The sequence below is a fragment of the Pyrgilauda ruficollis genome, unplaced genomic scaffold (assembly GCF_017590135.1).
Source record: "Pyrgilauda ruficollis isolate IOZ18807 unplaced genomic scaffold, ASM1759013v1 scaffold70, whole genome shotgun sequence".
Classification (NCBI taxonomy): Eukaryota; Metazoa; Chordata; class Aves; order Passeriformes; family Passeridae; genus Pyrgilauda; species Pyrgilauda ruficollis.
In genome coordinates this window covers 2,472,076-2,493,620 of record NW_024528822.1, presented here as the reverse complement: position 1 = coordinate 2,493,620, position 21,545 = coordinate 2,472,076, and the positions used below count along the sequence as shown (strand labels likewise).

Sequence of the window (21,545 nt, the reverse complement as noted above, 5' to 3'; positions counted from 1 at the left end):
ATGTACTAACATGTATTGATCAGCCAGGTGACACTGAAAATATATTTTTTCCCAAAGAAATTATAGGAGCTCTAAAACTTGCCTTATGAAACACAATGGACATCATGAAGAAATCCAGCAAGAAATTTTCTGAAATATCTCTGTAGTCAAATCGGAAGAAGATCACAGTAAAGCTCAAAGTAACAAACTGATTAATAGGATTACAGAATGAGGAGCGGAGGAGTTTCATCCCCGCAACTGTTATCAGGATAATGTCACAGCTGTAAGAAAAGCAGAGAGAAAAACCTAATCAAGTCATAAGGCATTAAATTAAGAAGCTCTTAAATACAAATATCTGTACCAGATGTATTTTAGATTGCTATGCATATCTAAATCTACATATCTTATTTATTAAAAGGATACAAAAGTAATATCAGAAATCATCACATTTATTTTACTTATGTGAAATTTTGTATTTTTCCCTTATCATTATGACACATTTGTAAGTTGTAAAAAAGAACAAACTCTGTACTAAAAAGAGTAGTACTGACTACTAAAACCCAAGAATCTAGACCAGACATTTTTATATCCCTCTTAAAGTAAAATTTCAGTCCAGGAAATACCTTGGCACTTTTATTAATACATTACTGTAATTTTAAAAAAAAAAAAATCGTGAACTCTTTTTTTTTTTTTTATTTACAAGAAATTTCACCTGATGACAGAATTTATAATTTTACTTGTAATTTCATTATGCGCTGCCAAAATTCTGGATAGAGTTACAGATAGATGTGAAGTGTTTGAAATTCTTACCACAGTTCTTGATCAGAAAGTTGAATATTCTATATAGTAGTTCATCAGATCAAAGAACCTGTGTTGCACCTATGTCTTCCAAAATGTGGGGACTTCAATGCATAATGAATGAGAAAGTAGGTCAGGTGTTTGCAAAATGCATGGAAGGTTCTCCTTCATCCTGCTGCTAAGCAAGGGAATACCTGCTGCCATAACTGACACTTGGCAGGCTAGAAAATTCTCAACAGGTTCCCACCATCCTAGCAAGATTCCTATTTTCCAAGCTGATTTTATTTTATGTGGCATTTATTAATTTTTGTGTATCTCCCATAATACAGCTGCAACTTTATTTTGAGTGCTGGTCATTCTAAAGGATCAGCAGGGCATTATTGTTGGAATGAAACACCAAGCTGACCTTATTTCCCACCTTGTCAAAGCTGTTATTTTCAATTTGCCTCACATTTCTGAATAGAAAAGCTAATGACTAAGCTAAATAGATTCTGAAGCCAACAGAAGCCATCCTTAGTGTATTCTATATGAACCAGCTGCATATCTCATTCTTCAGAAAGAAGAAAATTTTTGCAACATGGAGAACTGTTCACATGGAAACTTATAGATTATAGAGCAAAAGGAAGACTTTTTATTCAATGTGCCTGTTACCATGATGAAACTTTCACCAAAAAATTACACTTTACAAAATAATACATTCAGGGGTAACAAAAATTAATTTGCTCGTTATTCCTTCTTCTTTTAGAATACTGCCACACAAGGTGCTTTTCCTGGGACCTTAACTCCTGGGAAAAGATGCAAGAGAGCGTGAGAAGGGGGGCTGATTTCCAGTGCCTCTTTGGCAGGTAACAGGGGCAGACACTGTCAGCATGGGTCCTGTTAATAACCAGCACACCAGGGTCTGGAAAGCTCAAGTGAACTCCTGACTATAAAGGAGCTGTTCTGCCTCCTCAAGAAACAAACTGCTGCAGTCCTTTAAATCACAATGCTAGGTGAAGCTTCTTTAAAAGATAAGTTCAATTTGAGGAAAACTCTGACATGGAATCACACAAAATGTACCACCTCAGACACTTTGAGACACAGAGCGGGAGTGTGTCTTCCCTTCCCTACAGCATCATGCGGTCTGATCCTTGGGTGGTCAATAACTAAGGAATGTTCCAGCAACAGAAAACAGGTATTTATGCATTAAAGCCCTCAGTAACACTGTATATGGAAATAGCAAGGAGAATCCAGGATGCCTCATGTTTTTACAGAGTTCAGAAAGAGGTGGGATCTGAAGCTGAATGCTTTGCATGTGGCATTTGGATGGCCTAGGGAGAAGGTATTAAAGCCGAGAGACAGAGGAAAAGGCATACTGGGAGTTTCGTGGATAGACCAGAGTTACAAGGAAAAGGAGAGAGCAGGTTTTACACAGGTGATCACACAGACACAAGGGGGATGGGGAAGGAAAGGACTGCTGTGGTATTCCCCCACAGGCCAAACAATCAGAGGCAGACAAATGTAATTACTTTCTTTAATCTCAAGACTTCTGGGGGTCTGACTCATTTCTTCTGAACACTTGAGGGAGGTGATACTTTAAAGTGCAATCTAGCTTGGAGGAATGACTATGTAAAAATAGCACCTTCCTAACCTTACATATTTGCTCCGTGCATGTATTCAGTCACGTCTGCTAGCTAGTAACAAATGGCATTCTGACTACGTTTAATTCTCCCAGCCTTGCAGAGCTAAATAGAGGGATGAGTGTGGATTCAGTGTCACCCTGGACAATACACCTGAACTCTTGAAGCACCTTGGCTGTAGCATCTTCCAAGTGCCTGGGGTGGGGGGAAAGGTCAGTGGGGAACTACAGAGGCTATCAGTGAGTGACTGGTGAGAGTCTCTCTGCAAAAGTAGTTGTCTGGGAGATAATTTGACTAATGTCTGCAGATAATTTGACTAATGCCCTAGTCCAAGTTTCAAACTAAAGGGGCTGCCTAAAAGCAGGGGCTGTGCCTTTTCCTTATAGTTGTGTAGTTCCTAAAGCTGCGCTGCTCCTCAAGAGAGAGAAATAATTAAATCAACATGAAATATTTACATCAAAGTTCTTTTATCTAATATTTGAAATTAAGACTGTGCATTCTTATGGATATTGAGGAACTCTGCCCCACCTCCCAGCAGTTTTTCTTGCTACTGGAACATTCCAAGGCTGTGTCTTTGTTTTATCATCTGCATCACTGTCATTCTGATAAAAAGACTGCAGAAACTCTGCTCACTGGGGATACTGCAGTCACTAAGCCTGCTGAATATCTGCAGTAGGCAAGTCACTGACTAAAATACTTACCATAAAAGGCTGTCTGCAAGGATCATACTGTGAGACCATGGATCAGCATCACCAGTCCTGCTTAATATCTAAGACATCAGACTTTGTCAAAACCCCTACCCCCACCTTTTTCAAACTACTCTTAATGCAGGACTACCCACCTTTCTACACTGTTTAATATTTCATTCAGCCTTAAAAGACTTGTGTGGTGAAGCTTCTGATAACTCCTTTGGGAGACTAAGGCATAGTGTTAAAAATCCCCAGTTAGGAAATGTTTCCTGATATCCAGCCTAGATTTCTCATTTGCATTTGATTAATTCTAGTTACCCCACTGAGCTTATGCCCATCAAACACCTGCAGCCTGATATAGTGTCTTGCTTTTAATTGACGTTCAGACCTTCCATATATATCTATATATAGCTCTTTAATCTTTTAATTTCACTCTCTCTCACTGGAGACACATTTTAATGTGCTAAGGTGGTTTTGCATTTTTCTTGCAGCAAAGCCAATGATTATTGTATTTTTAACTAATATGCATGAAAGCAAACTGTGACAAGATTACAGGCTTATTTAAAAACAAATTCCATTTCTCAGTCTTCAGTCTAAAACCAAATATTCTACTAATCACATACTTTGAGTTATAATCTACTTACTGTGTACCAAGCTTCTTGTATTTACTAATTGAGAAAGCATCAATGGTGAGTGCATTCAGTATTATGGCTGGATATAAAATGTATTTCTCAAAGCACTGTAGCCACACATAAAGCCTTTCAAACCACATCAAATGAGCAGCATCTGAAATGGAAATTCAGATAACAGATTGTGTCGTCAAATCATCAGCATTTTTTGCACTGGAGTACCATTGAAGACATGAGTTAGCTCACATAAATAAATATAGTAAACCAACTAATTTATGAAATAATGGAATTCATAATTCTTCGGCAATGGAGAAATAATTTTGTTCTCTGAGTTTAGAAAGTATCTGTTTTGCTGACTATAATTGCACTCCTGAGACACATTCAGAAACAATAAAAGACAGCACATGCTAGATGGTGGTTTTTACATCATCCAATTATTTAGTCGGTGTATTAAATAGTACTCTCAGTGGATGTAATGACCCCAGAGAGGCCCTCTCCAGCTCTGGCACTGACCTGCTGAATCACCTCGGAAACCTCATTGGAACTCTGTGCCTCTACTTCCCCATTTTATAGTAGCAAAACACTGTTCCTTAGAATGCAAATTATCATTGACCTCACTGATAAATGAAACACCCCTTGAGATCTAAAGACTGAAGAAATATCAGGAGCTAGAAACTGTCATAGATGTTTCCCAAAACACTTAAACAGACACTGTAAGAAGTATCTGCCAGGATCACATCTCACATCATTCCTCTCTAAGGAACAGCTTTTTTTTTTTTCAGTAGACTTTTCTAACAATACCACAGTGCTTAATACGAGTATTAAACAAGGACCGAATGCTCCATGCAATTCAGCTGCTATGAGAACTTAGGAGTGCAGAAACACTTGTGCACAGACAAAAACAATGCCTTTTTCCTCAAAGCTCAGCTAGACAAGGTTATTGGGAAAGCAGTGAACACAAAAAGGCAGAACTTGGCACTAACTCAGAAATAAAAATGCCATCTACTGAATTGCCAATAATTATCCCTGCAAAATGAAAACAATTATATGTAGAGACCCCCCCTCTTTGATACACACCTTTTCAATGACAGACAAAGAAGACATGCTGAATCAATGGATTTCTACGTTCTACAGGCACAGTTGTATATTGCATAGGCTAAGACAAAGATCTAAAACAATCCTTCTAAATTATGTTGATGCCATGCTTTGCTGGTACCTTAAGCTAAGGTAATGCTCTTGGAAAAATCCCCCTTCAGAAAATATAAATAACTTCTGTTTCTTGCTATAGCATAAAAACATTGCCTCTTCATTACCCAGAAGTTCATACACACAGCAAAATGCCCATTTTGGAACCTAGTTGTTCTTCCCCATTCCTCTTTCCTCCTCCTGAGCTCAAGAACTTCAGCCATGCCCAAAGCTGAGCTCTGTGTAAGAATTCAGGCTTCAATCAAGAGATAAGCATATCACACAAACCACACAGAAGGTAGGGGCAGGAGCAGAGAGAGGTCTGTTCAGACAATGGAGACAGAATAAAGAGCTCACATTCAGAAGGGGCCCCAGGGAAAGACGTGGATGATTTGAAAACTGCTTACACAAACCTGTGGCGTTTAAAAGCAGTAGTGGGGAGGAAGGAGAAGAAAAAACAGCCTAGTATATCAGGATTTCTTTTTCATTTAATCCTTCACTAATTTCTACACATCTATATACCATAAGCTCATACATCTTGACCTAAGTCTTTCATTCTGAAACCAGCCAAGACAATGACAAGTAATAACTGAGTTATCTCACAAGGGCAGCACAAGAACTTGTCTGATAATTGCTATTCTATGGAACACCTTAAAGGTTGAGGAGCTCATCCAAAGTCTATGCAGCAAAGCCAGGAATAAACTTGTGGAATTGTCACTGCCAGTTGTTTGTCTAATTGCAAGCAGTCATTTGTCCTTCAATAGCACTACCCTTGTCAAAGAAAAAAATAGATTAAAATTAAAATCCATGCAATAAAAACTCCTCACAGACGTATTATTTTGTGTACTTGTCCTTTCATTGTCTGCATCTGACAACAATGGGGTACTACTGTTCTTTTTCCAAGTTTCTCTTTCTATACAAAGAGGGAACATTTTAATGTTTTGTTCCTACATTTTTATTACAGGACAAAAGAAAGAAGACAGCCCATCAGACATATCTATCAAAGGGATTACCTTTTCCACAGTCTGTCTCATCTCAGACTTGATAAAAAACCTCTGCAGCAGCCTAAGGGACTGAAATATGTATATATACATATATATATACACACACATATATATATATAATTTTTTTTTACTCTTGTTTTCTAACACAGAACACCAGCGACATTGCAATAATACTTAGACCCCAAAGCACAGGAACATGCCACATATAAATGAGGACGGCAAAAGAAGCAAAAAAAGACTGTTCCCACAGTAGGCAGCATGAGAAATGCAGCTGGATCTCAAAACAGAAGGAAATCCATCTGTGGAAATCAGTGCAGCAAGTCTCTACCTTCAACCTTTTCAAATGCTGAGTCACTGTACTTAGGAAAAGAATGTTTTTTGAAAAATGAAGACAGACTTAATTAGGACAAGGCAAAAAAAATCCTACAGTGGTCTTTTATGATTAAGTGCTGAAACAAACCGTGCAAGTTGGGTATTTATCAGAATTACTGGTTATCAGGGACAGGAAGTCCTGGACACTGTTTTCAGCTGGGCATGGTGGTTAATAATATTTATATTTCTATTATACCTTCCTTCGCATATTGCAGTAAAAGTTAAAAGGCAACCTTCAATCGAGTCTCTTGGGTATTTCTTTCATGCCTAACCTTGTTTGGAAAGTAATCATTTTGAAACACATTATTTTTTTTAAATAAAAAAGACTTAAATCCTTAATGTATGGTGTTCCAGAGAGTGATCTGAGCACTTTTGTGGACTAGCTGAAGAACACACTAAAGTGCCTCAACAGGCTGTTCTGCAAATGCTGTCTTCAAACACTTCAGAAACATATACTGAGAATTATTAAGGCGTGGGATCCATCAAGAAATGACAAGCAAGCTTTTGGCTGGTAGCAAAGGCAAGAAGAGAGCTGGGGTGGAGAGAGGAAGCTTTACTTCTCAAAGCACACTGCCTGCTTCAGAAATAACTCTATCAGAACAGGAAATCAGATCTCGACATACTAAAATATTGACTGATATTCACATGCATCAAGGCACTACCCACTGAAGCCAGCAGACATCAGCAAGAACAAATCTTGAAGAAAATTTAAGTTCTTTTCAATTGTAATGTTTCTCTAGAAGTGTTATAATTTAAATTAGAATACTTAAATTGCACTACATTTGCTGATATGTCAGAAAGTAGAAAAAATAATACCTCAATCTCATAAATCTTCTAAGTTTTTTAATTATGTAGAATGCCAATCTATTAGGCATGAACTATACCATGTTAAGCAACACAGCAAGTAACAGTACTATAAAGTAAAACAAAAGGCAGATCAGACAGTGGCTCAAGAAAGATCACATAGAGGCTGTGAAATGATTAAGGGACAGGAACATTCAGCATATGAGGAAAAACAGAGAACTGGGATTGCTTAACTTTGAGAAGAAAAAGCCTTGGGTGCATCTTATGAATGCCTGATTGGCAGCATTTTTGGGGTAAAAATACCTGATGGGGGAAAGTAAAGTTGATGGAGCCACTTTGTTCTCAGCAGTGGCCAGAGACAGGACAAAAGAAATGGGCACAAATTGAAAATCCATTTCCAGAAAAAAGTAGTACAAAAACAAATAAACCACCAAAAACCACAAAACCAAAAAAAAAAAACAGAAACCCCCCACCAAAATCCATCCAAATACCACAGTTTGAAGCAACCTTTCTTACTGTGAGGATGACTGAATGCTATGTCCATAAAGTTTTTAGAGTCTCTGCACTTGAAAATATTAAAAACTGGATGCTCTGGGCATCCTGCTCTAGCTGACCCTGCTCTGAGCAGGGGCATCAGACTAGACAGTCTCCAGACGTGTCTGCCTGGCCTCAGCCCATCTGGGCAGTGGCCTGAGAAGACAATTCCTACAGGTTCACAGATCTGCTGGCGGGGCAGTGGAAAAATTAAAATTATATGTGTGCTACTCAAAAGTAAAAGGATCATTTATTCTCCCAGCTCTGTTACTTCTGGCTTTTTTTTTTTTTTTTTGTTCTTCAAACCAAGGCAAGCTGGAAGTCATTGCATCCACTGTTCAGAAAAGACTGTATTACAAACCTCTCACTTCCCGCTGCTGGTGCTCTTTGCTTTTGAGTATGGGGTGGGAGATCCACAGCCAGGGGTGATGCTTGCGGAGCTGAGGAAGGATGTAATGTGTTACAAATCCCACTGTCCACGCTAAAGCAAACAGCACAATGCTGAGAAATGGCTGGGCCAAAGCAGAAAAAAAGGAAACATAGTTATAATTTACACACAACATATATATCTATTTTAAACATTTTTAACAGTTTCCATAATTGTATTTTTCTGCAATTGATTTTTATTTCTATGTTCAGATTCTTGATGCTAGGTGAATATGGATTTTGACATATGCATTTTGCACACACAATTAACCAATTTTTTTCTCCATGATTGGAGGAAAAAAGGCAAAATGTCAGGCTTATTCATTCTGTCCTCTGGGTTCCATATCATAAGAGCTGTTTAAGGAAAGAGATGTCAAACAAGCAATACTGAAATTAATACAAATATCCAGAAACTAACTGCTTTGCAAATATAACAGCGTTATCATGACCAGCAAATGCATTTTCACTAACTTCTCTTCTCACACCATCTATTCTTTCCAGTTAAAGCACCCTGTGGTTTTGCATAAGAGACATAATACCTTAGTGGGGAAAAAAAAGATAGATACACACCCTTAGTGACAGAAACACAGTACTGGCACTGACAGCAAATGACAGAACAGCAGCTGCTGTGCAGACAATGAGATCCGATTTCAAGATTTCTTTCTGTGAAAATAATTATTTTACACACAATTAGTAAGGTAGCACTATTTTAACCAAAGTAATTACCCTGTTCTCAATTACTTATACTCTGAATTGCAATAAGGCTAATCAGCATTCCCTAATACAAAAGTATTTTCTCCACTCTGCTTTGGGAAATTCTCTCTCCACACTCCAGGTCTGTTGAAGTAATGACATTTAAATTCTTCACACCTAATTTTGAATTATATTATTAAATAACAAAGTTATAATATTGGAGAAATGAAAGCAATACATTTTAATACTGAATCTGATTCTGCTTGAGGAATATAACTCTTTACCATTATGACCTTCTTATTTTTGGGAATCAAAATTCTGGTTCCATTTCCTATTTTCAAGAACTAGTTTTTCTTATCCCCTTTCTCTTGCATTACAGAAAAAAGTCATGCTTTTCCGTAAGACACAACATTAATACATTTATTATGTTCTAAAGTGACATGTCCCATTCCCTGATTTTTTTTATTGGAAGTCAAATTGCAGCAAGATTTTGTAGATTTTAGACAAGGCTTTTTTCAGTGTCATTGAATGATAATGAAAGGACACATCTGCCTTTATGTAAAGATCTGTAACCATGGTAGGAGTAACTTTGTTTGTAAAGATTGGAAATATCACTGTCTTGACAGCACATTTTTCTGGAGATTAAAATGTCATTCTCAGTAAACAAACAAACAAGATAGCTTGTGATCTGTGCAGTCTTCTGAATTGTACTTCAGAGGTCACCCAAATGCTTTTGTGAGTAAATGAAAATCTTGTCTTAGATTTATGAGAAGGGCATTTAGGTTCAGCACTCAATTCTGCTGCTAAGTTACCAAATGAGAAACTATTTGTAGCTCTTGGTGTAGAAGCTGACTTATGCTTTAATTCAAAGATAGCTAGAAACAACATGTGAAAAGCAACACTTTTGTTAGTACCAGAGGTTCATCTGACTTCCTGGTGGGGTTATCTAGATAAGCTTAATGAACCTCATCAGAGAAAAAGAAAGAAAACTAAAATAACGACAGTATGGCAAACTATACAAATAAAGGAGATAAAAAAGAAAGCAAGCAGAACAAGCGAAGAACAGAAGGGCTGTGAATTACCAGGGAAGCTGGTAGCAACCTCTATATTTAGGCTGCCTATCACTCCCTGTTATGAAAGATGCTTCTCAGGAAAAGGTCACCTGCATCAGCACTTCCACTTACTGCAGCAGCCCTTTGAAATGCAGCAGGACTAAAAAGCCTTCAGGCTCTGAAAGTACTTTTGCTTTGTCCCAGGAAACTCCAATACGGCTTAGTTGAACTCTCAAGCAGCCACCACAGTCTTTGCCCTCCCTGCAGGGCTGCTCAGGAGTATGTACATGTCTCCAGAAGAGTGGTGCTCCCTCCACCTGAGAGCCATCCTTTTCTGGACATGGGCTGCATGTGCTGCAAAGGTGTGGGAGCAGAGTTGGATCTTTGGAACCCCCCCGACCATCTTTTCAAAGCACAGCCCTGCTAGCCTTCCTCCTTGGCTGTCGTGTTCAACACAAGAACCACAACATGAGGGAGCTCACAGGAAAAGCTTTCTCTTCCCTGACTGAACCTTGGCTCTCTGCCTGTCACCACAGGTCCTTGTTCAGCTCTCTCACAACTTTCCCTCACTAGCAAGTAGCAGTGCTGAAAAAACACAGTCTAATAAAAATGAATAACTGAATTATTACCAATCTATGCAATGGAAATTACTTTTTAACCTTTCCAGATATTTTTAAAGATGTTGCATACAAAATCTATGTAAAACAGCAGTATCTGAGAAAATTAAGCAGTGTCAAATTTAGATGGCACTACTTCAGCCCTTTTGTGAATACACAGCATGAAAAGTCTTGATCAAATATCATTTTCTGCACAGCTGAATTCAACTGCTCAGTAATCTAAAAGAAGCTTCTAAGAACAACAAACACACTCCAATCACATTCACAAGCTCTTCTGTACAACACAAAAGGCTTACTATTAAGATGGCTGATTTCTCTCACAATCAGATGACTGAAGAAGCTGACATTTTAAAAGCCATGTAAAATATTAAGAATTCAGCTGTAAAATCAGCAGAGGTAATAGCAATGCACATTTTGGGGAGAGATGGTATCCTAACTTTCCCTTTTGGGCCAGATCACCAAAGAGAATTTTTTCAAACATTGCATTCAGAAGAGAACATATTACACAAATTATATTGCACAGGACTTGTATTTCCCATCTTTCCTTTTGCAACTGTCCTTTTAACAGTGCTCTCATAACTTTTGACAATCCTAAAGGCCTATTTTTTAAGAAAATTATTATTATTCAGATATTCCACCCCAAATTTGACAATTGCTTTCCATTTCTGGCAATATAGAACGTGTTTGAAGTATCATATAAGCCCAGGCTTGTCCTTCTGTCCTTGCACTGAACTGTTTCAAAATGCAAATATACAGCACGGAGTGTGGCACAATGGTCCACACAGAAGGTCCCCCTTGATGTGGCCAATGCTTTCAAGCTTCTCACAAAATTCAGGCTTTTTCCCTCTAAAACAAAACTGAGCAGTGCTTGCTTCTGTTCTGTGTCACTGCACAGGGGACAGGGTCCCCCAGGAAATGGCAACTCCAGGAGAAAACCTTGGGCATCTACCCGCTGGGGGTGGATCCGTGGCTCCTGGCCTTCCTGATGGAAGGCAGCTAGCTCCTGAAAACCATGTGCCTACCCTTAGACCCAACTGTCTAAAGCAGGATTTTGGATATCATTCCCAAGGCCAGAAACTTATGAGCTGAGTACTGAATAGCTCTATAGCATGATGCTTGAGCCCTTCACTGCAATTGGTCCAAAAACGTAAAAATTAAAAATTAAAATCCTATTCACAGTTCAAATCTCTCCAGTGAGAGACAGTCACTGCTATAGTTTGGGCTGAAAGTCATTCTACACTCCATTTTACTTAAGGGAAAAAAAAAAAAAAGTAACTCCAAACCAACATTGCTACCTTTGATGCCTTGGGGATTTCACAAGCAGAACATATTAGAGTGACACTCTTTTTTTTTGTTTGTTTTAATTATTATCACAGCATCATAGAATTGTTTATATGGAAAAGATCTTTAAAATCATCAAGTCCAACCATTATTTTCAATTAGTTTTTTGGAGCTTTGTACAGATCCTTTTATTAGCTATCTAAATGTTTGTACTAAAGACCAGGAAGGAACCTTGAGTTTGAATGTAACACATTATCACGCTCAGATCACTGCTTAATCTAGTAATCAGCCATGTAGATGCCTACAGAAATTAATTATAATGGTAGGAAGCTCCATTCTCAAATTTGAATGGTCAATTATCAATCACAGCTGCTTCATAATTCAGGCTTCCAAAGCTGGCAATTCTTACAGTTATTCAAGGAAAGGAAAAGGGTAAAAGTCATGTAATCAAACATTAGAGATGCAGTATTTATTACCCCTAACACCAATGCAAAGCCATCCAGAAAACAACACATTAAGTTTCAATATTAACCTTGTTTGCTTTAGCTGCTTGAGAAGGTGATTTGGTTCTGTATGCCTCTGCCTTTCTGATTAAAATGGATCTTATTTAAATGCTGTTTTGTAGACCACACATCACCAAGGCAAGGCTGGCCTGTGTTGCATCCTGCCATCTCTTGCCACTGACAGGGGTTAGGAATACTCGCAGGGAAGCACTTCAAGAAAAAATGAGCTGCCATCACAAAATCTCTTCCTAATACTGATATATTGCTTCACCCAGCTGCTGAACAGTTTGAAGATCCCCTTACAAAACTTCTGGAAATTACTTGAAATTGGCTTTGAAGAGTCAGCCGAGCCCTACATCCTAAACATGACTGCTATTGCTGCTGAACATGACTGCTATTGCTGAAGCAAGTCAGCAGGGACTGTGGCTTGATTGTGCTCCTTGAATTTGATGCATGTGCATTTTCTCCTGCCTCAGTTCTTCCCTACTTGCCCTATTAGCACTATGTTGGTGAGACAGCAGTGGGAGTCTCCTTGGTGTTTAACTGAGACAGAGGTACCAGGTAACACAGGGGTTAGACAAAGAGCCCACATTAATCAGAAACTGCCCTCTCTTTCTTCAGCTAATTTTTTCCAAATTAGCACTGCTAATTGACATTGTAAGCAAACCCTTTGGCTTACAACTTTTATACATATTGAAGGAAGCCCAGACAGAGGGCAAAAAAAAAAAAAAGGCAAAGAACTAGCAAGCTCCAGCAACACTGAAGGAAAGCAGCCTCTGCCTCGTAGCAGCAGCATCATGGAGTATCAAATGTACAGAGCAGAAAAGTGCCAATTCCCAAATCCAGGCATTTCCTGGAGAGCAAAGGTGCCAGGAAGCCCAGTTAATTAATCCTAAAAGTGTGACAAAATGAAAAAGTGCGACAGGAATGAAACATTGTGAAGAGAAGAACTGAAGTCCTGTGTCTGGCAAATCCCAGTGCAGTTATCCCTATACTTCTGCACCTTTCACCCCATTGGCTCAAGGGCCCAAGGGCTGTGCAGTGTTAGTGTAAGACAGCAGATCCCTGTCCATGTCACTGATATAAAAACTGTTAGGGTCTGCAGAATTACTTCATTTTAAAAATACAGCCAGGATCTTAGATGCAGATTTTTTCCACTATTTTTGGTTTTTATTTTCAATATTTTAAAGCCTTGCTCAAGGTTTCCCTCTGCACTGTGAAATGAAACCAATTAAGTGGACAGCTGCAGTAACTGCTTCAGTCCCCGGGCTGGGCTCCATCTGCAGAACAGATGACATCAGAATCTGTATTCCTCCAAGAAAGGCACTATCAGCAAAAGACAGAACTACAGGAGTACGAGAAGCTTTCCATTACATCTCCCATACAGTCCCCATGTACAAGAACAGAATGTCAATGAACCACAGCAATAACCCGCACACCACAAATACCACAGAATACAGCAAAATTTTAACAAAAATACTACTTTTTTTTTTTACTCTGTTTCTAGATGCACACTCATATTCCACTATCAACTGTTGCAAACAGTTAGTTTGCAAGAAACTGTAGCTCAATACAAGCAACAAGAAATAGCCATATGACTTAATCTTATGTAGGCCCTATTAGAGGAAGCAGTTTAAAATAACATTATACATGGTAAAAATGACAATCTAAGCAGAAGCTTAGAGAAGTAGAAAACATTGTTAGTGTGGGATCAATGCATATGCTGAATGTAGGCTGTGTAACACCTTATAAAATGCCTAAAAAATGATTCAAGATGTACGTGAGAGATGCATTCCTTTGAAGGGACATCTGGAGGCCAGTAGGAACTACAGACTCCCAGGTCACGTCTAAGGGTCAAAAAACGCAGTCTATCTTCCAGAGACTCTGAATGCTCCTGGATTTCAGAAAGCATTCAGAAGTTTAGGAATAGCTGCCTAGGTTGCAAATGCTCGGATGTGCAGGCACTGGGGATGTGGTCAGGAGGAAGGGCTGTCTGACAGCCAGGAAGCAAGAGAGCTCACATGACTAATAAATGTCAAACACCCCTTAGCATTTCTGGAAACTTGATGATCTTCCCACATGAGTGCCTTAGAAGATCAACCTCCCCTGGGTAACGACAAACATTTTTTTAATATAAAAAGACACAAAAAGGAAGATGGGTCACTTCATGATGTTTATGCTGAAGTGAGAAATAAGCTGACACAAACTTAGAGCTTCCTGCCAGACAGTAGTAAATAAACAGCCTGCCAAGCAAAGAAGAGATGATGAGATGGCAATGCTTGGCACCAGGCATGTACCTCCCTCTCCCATACTATCCCAGTTTCATGTGCTTCTTCCACCTTTAGGTGCCAAGTCTGGCAGTGTGCTCCACTTGGCTTGGCTGGGTGTCAAGAGTATATCCTGGCACAGAAAAGGCATTCCTGAAAAAGAGGTAGCCCTAGCCATAGAAAAATAAAGAATAAGGGACACTTTAAACACATGTAACTCTGTGGACCAAATCCAGCTCCTCCGCAGCGCACACAGAGTGTCTGGCAGGACTGCTCACCTTTTTGAGTGCTTGTTGAACAATCCAGCCTACCTAGGACACACCAGATTCCCAGGCTGCAACTCTGTGCTCAGAACCTGAATTAGTTCTCTGTGTACTAGGATGAGAGATGCACCACTCCCCAGCCTCTAAGAGTGCACTTCCCATGGACTATATTAAAGAATCAATGTGGCAGAGCCCTTCAGAGGAGTCCTTCAGAAAGGAAAATGGTGTGCATCCCCCTTCTCACTGCTGGCCTCACTGTAAAGATCATCTATCTGTGCTTTTAGTTATTTAAATTACTAAATGACAATATTTACAAGGTTCCTCATTGGGCAAAATGGATGAAAGAGCTTTGAACAGAAATTAAGGAAAGAAAAAGACTTACCACTGATTCTCTCATTTTTTCCGGGAGGGGATCTTCTGATGAATCTTCAAATCGCTGGCGTAGATAGTGAGGGATGTATTTACACTGAATAAGGGACCTGTTTAAAAAAAATTCCTAGTTAATGTACTTCAGAACATGTGCAACAGATATGAATATTCCTGAAGGACAGAAGAGAAACAACAGCCTCAGATTTCCTTGTTCATGTATATATTGGCATTCTTATCTCTGTTCAGCTGGAGATTGACACAAACCAGCTCCACCTGTGATCAGGGCAGAAATTCCTCATCAGAATCCTGAGGAGTCTCAGCAGCCCAGTCAATGCGACTCAGTCATTTAGAGAATGAGCAGAGAGGGTTCTGTTGCATTTATGACTCTTAGTTCTGTTTCAGCTAAGCTGAAACCAATATGAGAGCTCTTTAGATGGCTAAGGAAGCCAGTTCTGTACAACCTGTATATTAATTCTCTCTTTGAGATTTATGTGCTACCTCCTCATCCATCTTGAATTTTATGCTATAGGCCAGACCTTAAATACTTTTTCCAATCTCCTTAACTTATTTAAAAGTTCAGAGCTGTTTAGAGAAAAAATCTTAAATATCTTTCTTTAAGGATGATGCATTTTTACAATTGCACAATAAACATTTGATGTTGTTGTACAAGTATTCTTAATTTTAGGAACCATTTCAGCTGGTGAAGATTTCATTGCAAATGTTATGAAATTGCTAGCTAGATTTATAAGTTAAAATGCATTTAATAGTTTAAGATTACTTCCTTAAAACAAGTTTCAAGGAAGAAAAGTTTCTGTTTTATTAAAGAGGTTCATGAACTGGTGTGTCCTTTCTGGGAAGTAGGAGAAAAGGATACATTTAAATTACTTCAAAATTGAAAGAACTCACAATTTCATGCTGATTTGCAATCTACCTGTGTGTATTTTATGCCAAGGCTAAGAACTCGCCCTACATACAGCTAATACATAGCTTTACTTCCTTCCATACATAATTTCCATGCAATGGTCAAAAAACTACACACCATCCACATAAAGCTTGAGCAAAATCTACCTGACATCTGTGTCACACTCAGTAGGCTGTGGGTAAAGTTCATGGCAAGACATGCAAGCAGTTCTTGCTGCTTTGCCACATCAGAACCTAGCAATGCATAAATGTCAGATTCCCTGAATTTTTTGGATGATAAAGAATTTCCCAACTCTTCAGTAAGATTTACTGGGATGACAATTTCTTACTAGTGCTCTATATCTTTTCCTTCCCCGTCAGTGTTGCTCTGCTTTTTCCAAGTTTCTCTACTAAAATAGAATCCTGAACAGCCTAAAAAGCTCTCCACTTCCCCCTTCTCTCTTCTGTATTGCAGAATTATGCATCATGAGCCTTTAGCTTCACCTCATGAATCAAAGGAGAGAACTTTTCCCTGTGAGACAACCTCTTACAGGCCCTCTGCACTCTCCTAGGATAAAACTGAGTTGTCTGTGAAGCAGAATTCCAGATGCTGTGGTGATACTGGTGGCACAAAACCCACTTGCTTAGCGCCACAGCCACAGATGTAATTGCCCAGCTGCTTGCTGACCCCCACAGCCCCTATAACAGCCATACATCACAGTTTCCGCACTGGGAAATTCATATTTGCTGCACCTGAGATATGAATCTATTGGTCTCTCTCTCACACATCACCTCAACATGCAGATCACAATGTTGGGACTTTTCTCCTTAATCTTCCTTGTTTGCAGTGTCACCTCTTAGCATACACTTCCTCTCCTCAGTTCCTCTAGCAGCTGTGTCAGAGAACAAAAGGAAGGATGGAACCTCAAACTGGGAGGCATAGCCTACTGAAGTAATCCTCAGCAAGACTTGGAATAAAGCCATCTTCCCAGCACATTAAATGCTCCTTTTACTGGTCCCAGTGCTAACCAATGCACATTCTGCAACTCCAGTTGCCTGAACCGCGCTCAACTAAATCACTGTCCTCTAACCTGGCAAGCACACAACCTCCCAGAGGGGAAAAATCTGCTTCAGAGATTTTGGATAGCGCTGCTTAAAGAGCACCAGCCCTGCTGGTGATCTGACTGCAGCACTTCATTCATATACAGGACTGATACCAACCATGCAGACATGGTGAAGAATTCCACCTCACCTCAGTACTTTCAGGAAGCAACCCCTGTGGTTCTGAAACTCAGACACCACTCCAGCTACGCTCTGTGAAGAGTGATCAGCAAAAAAACATTTACAGGCAACTTACATCAGCACAGATGGGTCGCTGCTTTGTCTGCTGAGGTGATAAGAAAGTGCAACTAGCAGACCACAGAAAGCAGAGAACAGTGCTGGAATGTGCTGTGCATCCCAGGGTTCCTGAGAGGATGACAGAAAGCAAAGTTAGGAATGCAGAACTTAAAAAGCCAAGATAAGTAGGTTAAGCCATACATCATACATGCAATGTTACATGCACAACATCTACATTTGTACACCATCTACCACAGACTGAAAATCCTTTTTCATATCAAAGATTATTACTGCGAAAAAACCTTGCAATTAAAGGCATGTTTTGTGGTCATATTGTGTAACTCCCCTATAATCAGCAATTAGCCAGGAAACCACATGAAAGGCAGGTTTTCTTTCCTCTTCAATGAAACATTAGAGGAAAATTCTCATTAAAATGAGATCAGAGTGAAATCAACTGCAGTGCATTTATCTACATGCTAAACTGATACGCTGTTACTTGACCTGTGGCCAGACTGCACGTAACAAATGACAATATCAGGCAGATCAGGCACTGGGGTTTCTTTCAGACATCTCTCTGCTGCCTTGTGCATTCCACCCAGGCCCTGCCTGGATGCTAACACAGCAGAGAGGGAGAGCACTTGCCACGGGGGTGTGTGACATCCCCGAGGAGGGAAGCAAGAGACAACTGGCACACCTGCCAGCACACTCTGGATATAACCGAGATGAGAAACTCTCTCCAGGTGACTCTAACAGCTAAAACTGGCTAGAAAGAGTAACAGAAAGAATATAAAGCTTAAGGAATGCTTATCAAGATTATCTGTGACATCCTCAGGTACAAATTAGGGATCCCAAGACATACTTGTGAGTCCTATTTGTGAAGAACACAAATTTCGTCTGTGAAGGACAAAGAAACTTGGAACAAATCCATCTCACTTACTTATTATATTCCTTGCCTCCATATAACTTCTTCCTGATCAACCAAATGTGAACTCACCAGATCCTGGCACCAGAGCACTTTCTGAGCAGGTTTTGAAAAGCAGTGTTTGCAGGATCTGTGAAGCTTCAGGCTAGTGCAAACAAGACTTCTTCTGCACGCTTATTTCTTGCTTTAAAAACTTTAAAGTTAGTAAAGCACCAATGTTTTCAGAGGATGAAGTAAGTTTATAAGTTTATTAGCCTTATTTTGCTCAGTTTTATGCATGATTTAGGAAACACACTATTTCTTTCAGGTGCAATGAATACCTAAGACAAACTAATTTTAAGTGTCAAACATCTAACCCATTGCAGCACGGAATTCTGCATGAATTAACTCTGAAATTCCTTGTTATCCTAAGAGTAGTACCAAAAAAGTGAAATTTTAATTCCAAGAATCATCTTCCCCTCATCATACTATGGAAAATCACAAAGATAAAAGACAGAAGAGCCTGGTTCTATCAAAAAATCCTACCCCAAATAGTAATTACAAACAAAAGACAGATTCACATGCTATTACTGAAAGAGTCCAGCACCATTTATTTGACAATTTAAACTTTACCATACAATCCTACTCTTCATTTCACTGTTCCCAGTTTTGGGGCCAAATATATTTTTGGTTAGCTTTTCCCATCCTTAGTCTCCTGTCACATTCAATTAATATTCTCCAAAACACTGAAGGAAATGGCTGAATCACAGCCTATTCAAACATCCTCTGCATTTTCAGGCAACACCACTGTGTACAGATCCCCCCAGCAGCTTCTAGTGCATGACTGCCCCTTTACACTGCAACTTCTTTTGAAAGCAAAATACTATCAAGAGTTGAACAATATTCCTGATACTGAAATTTATCAGAAGCCAGTCTGAAAAATCATTCCACCCTTTTTCTACCATAAAGCTGTACACAGCTGAATCCCCACATTAATGTCTCAGGAATTCTATTTCCATATTTTCTGCATATTACACATAGCTTCTGCATTTGTCTGGTCTGTGCTCCATTTCCAAACTGTCATTGTCCCCTCAAAACTCAGACATCAGGGAGCCAGGAAAGCAGGTAGGACAGGCATCAATATTCACTATGTGCCTAGAGAACAGGATTTTCTAGAAAAATGCTACACAATGTCGTAGAAGAGATGAGAATGAACAGAGATGTCATTTCTCCAGTATGAGTGTGACGTACCCTCTTCCAGTTTGCCATTTTCCTCCCCCACAAATGATGCCTGGTAGCTTTAAATTTTAGAAAATGAAAAAAAAATAATATAGTTGATAATTGAACAATGATTCTTCTCAGTGGGACTGAAGGACTGACAGGTTTTACTCTTGGAAGCTGGCATTATCTGTCATATGAGACAGGGACTTTCACTTCCCAGTTTACCTCATTGGGTTGAGGTGATATGTAGTGCTTTCATATATGGTTTTGGCTTTGATGCAGACACTCATGTAGCCATTTTTAAAACAAGTGAAACAGACTTACAGGGTTAGGTATGAAAGCCATGAGTTACAACAGACCAGTGGTGGGAGTGGGGTGTTCCCCCACCGCAGAATTGCCTAATCCCAAAACAATCCACTAAAAGGGGAGATAAGGGTGTCTTTGAACTTATGAGCCTTTTAGCAATACTAGAGGTGGGAAGGCAAATATATTTTTAAAAAGTAGTATTAGTAGTTTTCTGTCCCACATTTATCCTTTTTACTTCTTTCTTCTCCTAAAAAACCCACACGTAACACACTTATCTTTTAAAGATATGCTCAAATAAATCATACGTTCTACTCCAGAGACAAAAAGTGCTCTGGACAGAGAAACAAGTATGCTAAGTAGAAGTTCTCCTTACTTTTTCTGTTGTGTTTTTGTATTTCAAAGTACTCCTCTCAATGGTGACTTTGCAGATTGCTGCAGTGGCAGCATCATTGAAGGCATTGGCATTGTGGCTGGGTTTTTAAAATTGGAGACAAAATTCAGTTGGTCTTCACACACCTGGTTTTCCACTCTCATGATTTCATCTTGCATGAATTCATCAATTTTCATATTTACAGAGTCAGAGAATGGCTTGGGTGAGAATGGACCTTTAAAAGTCACGTAGCCCCTTGTGCAATTCAATCAAACTTTCTTGGCTCTTTCTCCTTACCCCCACACTGCTGTTTCATCATGGATCTGTGCCATTGCTCACATATCAAGCAAGAAGTGGGAAGGGCTGACAGCCAATCATTCCACATGTGTGATGGTAAAGATGGAAATAAATACTATCATCCTATTTCTGAAGATCTAAAACACTGGCTTTCTGAAAGAGATGGTAAAAGGGAACCCTCTTCACCCCCCAAAGTAGGAGAAAATAGTAAGAACTTGTTCTCTAGAAGGCTAACTATAAGCTTAACACCATATTACCATGGATACTCCTTTTCAGTAGACACTAACACCCAAAATATGTGAATTACTGAGCTTCATCAGAATTAAGACAAGTTCTAGGAAGAGATACCCACCAGCCTTATCTTTCCATCATCCAAGGAAAACAAAGCATTACTTTCCCAGATGATCTCCAAAAACATGACAAGTGATAAGTTACCAGAATACAGGTATCACTGCCCACTCCAAGTAACTTTGGCCCTCTTTCTCTGCAATTGCTGCTATCTTGGACTGTACTTTCATTGCTGAAATTTAAATCCATAAAGACTGGACTGATACAGGGGTGTCCATGTGTATCCACACACAGCACCTTACACAACAGATCCCAGTCTGTGACTGGAATGCCGTCGCTAAAAAGCAAGATGAGCAGCAGATTCAGGCAGGAAGCATGGATACTCATGTTTCACATAATGGCGAGTTTATCCTAAAGAAATAATGCAGATTTCTACATTCCTGTACAGTGACATAGAGTGAGAGTAACCCTGGGCCATGTTGGATTCTACAGGCATAATTCCTTTTTTCTGTCTGGAAAATAAGTTATTACACACAGAAAACTAAGACCATAACTACTGGAGTTATGTCTACAGTGCAAGACTTGATATGGCTGCAAACTTCACTTCCTGAAAGACATGGTATCTAGGAATACTCTCCAAAATTAATACCCCTAACAGCTCTTGCTTGAACCCCAGGGGTTTCTAAATTAGAAAAAAAAAAAGCCTCCAAAACCTCCAAAAGGACTGAGAGTATTCTGTGCAGCAGAAATCAAGCTATCCAATAGTATTATACTTCCATTTTTGGTCACTTACATATACAGGAATTCTGTCTATACACATGAGCCCATTCACTGCTGTCT

General features: G+C 39.3%; 1 protein-coding gene across 1 annotated transcript in view; it reads right to left on the bottom strand.

Annotated features, from left to right (window-relative positions):
* Window positions 1-21,545, bottom strand: part of PCNX2 (pecanex 2) — a 150,885-nt gene that overhangs the window by 70,848 nt on the left and 58,492 nt on the right. The window contains exons 16-21 of the mRNA XM_041485485.1: window positions 17,342-17,451; window positions 15,098-15,194; window positions 8,610-8,702; window positions 7,975-8,125; window positions 3,730-3,871; window positions 83-260 (exon numbers count right to left, since the gene is read on the bottom strand). Coding sequence (XP_041341419.1) covers window positions 83-260; window positions 3,730-3,871; window positions 7,975-8,125; window positions 8,610-8,702; window positions 15,098-15,194; window positions 17,342-17,451 — 771 coding nt within the window. The remainder of the gene's footprint in view (window positions 1-82; window positions 261-3,729; window positions 3,872-7,974; window positions 8,126-8,609; window positions 8,703-15,097; window positions 15,195-17,341; window positions 17,452-21,545) is intronic.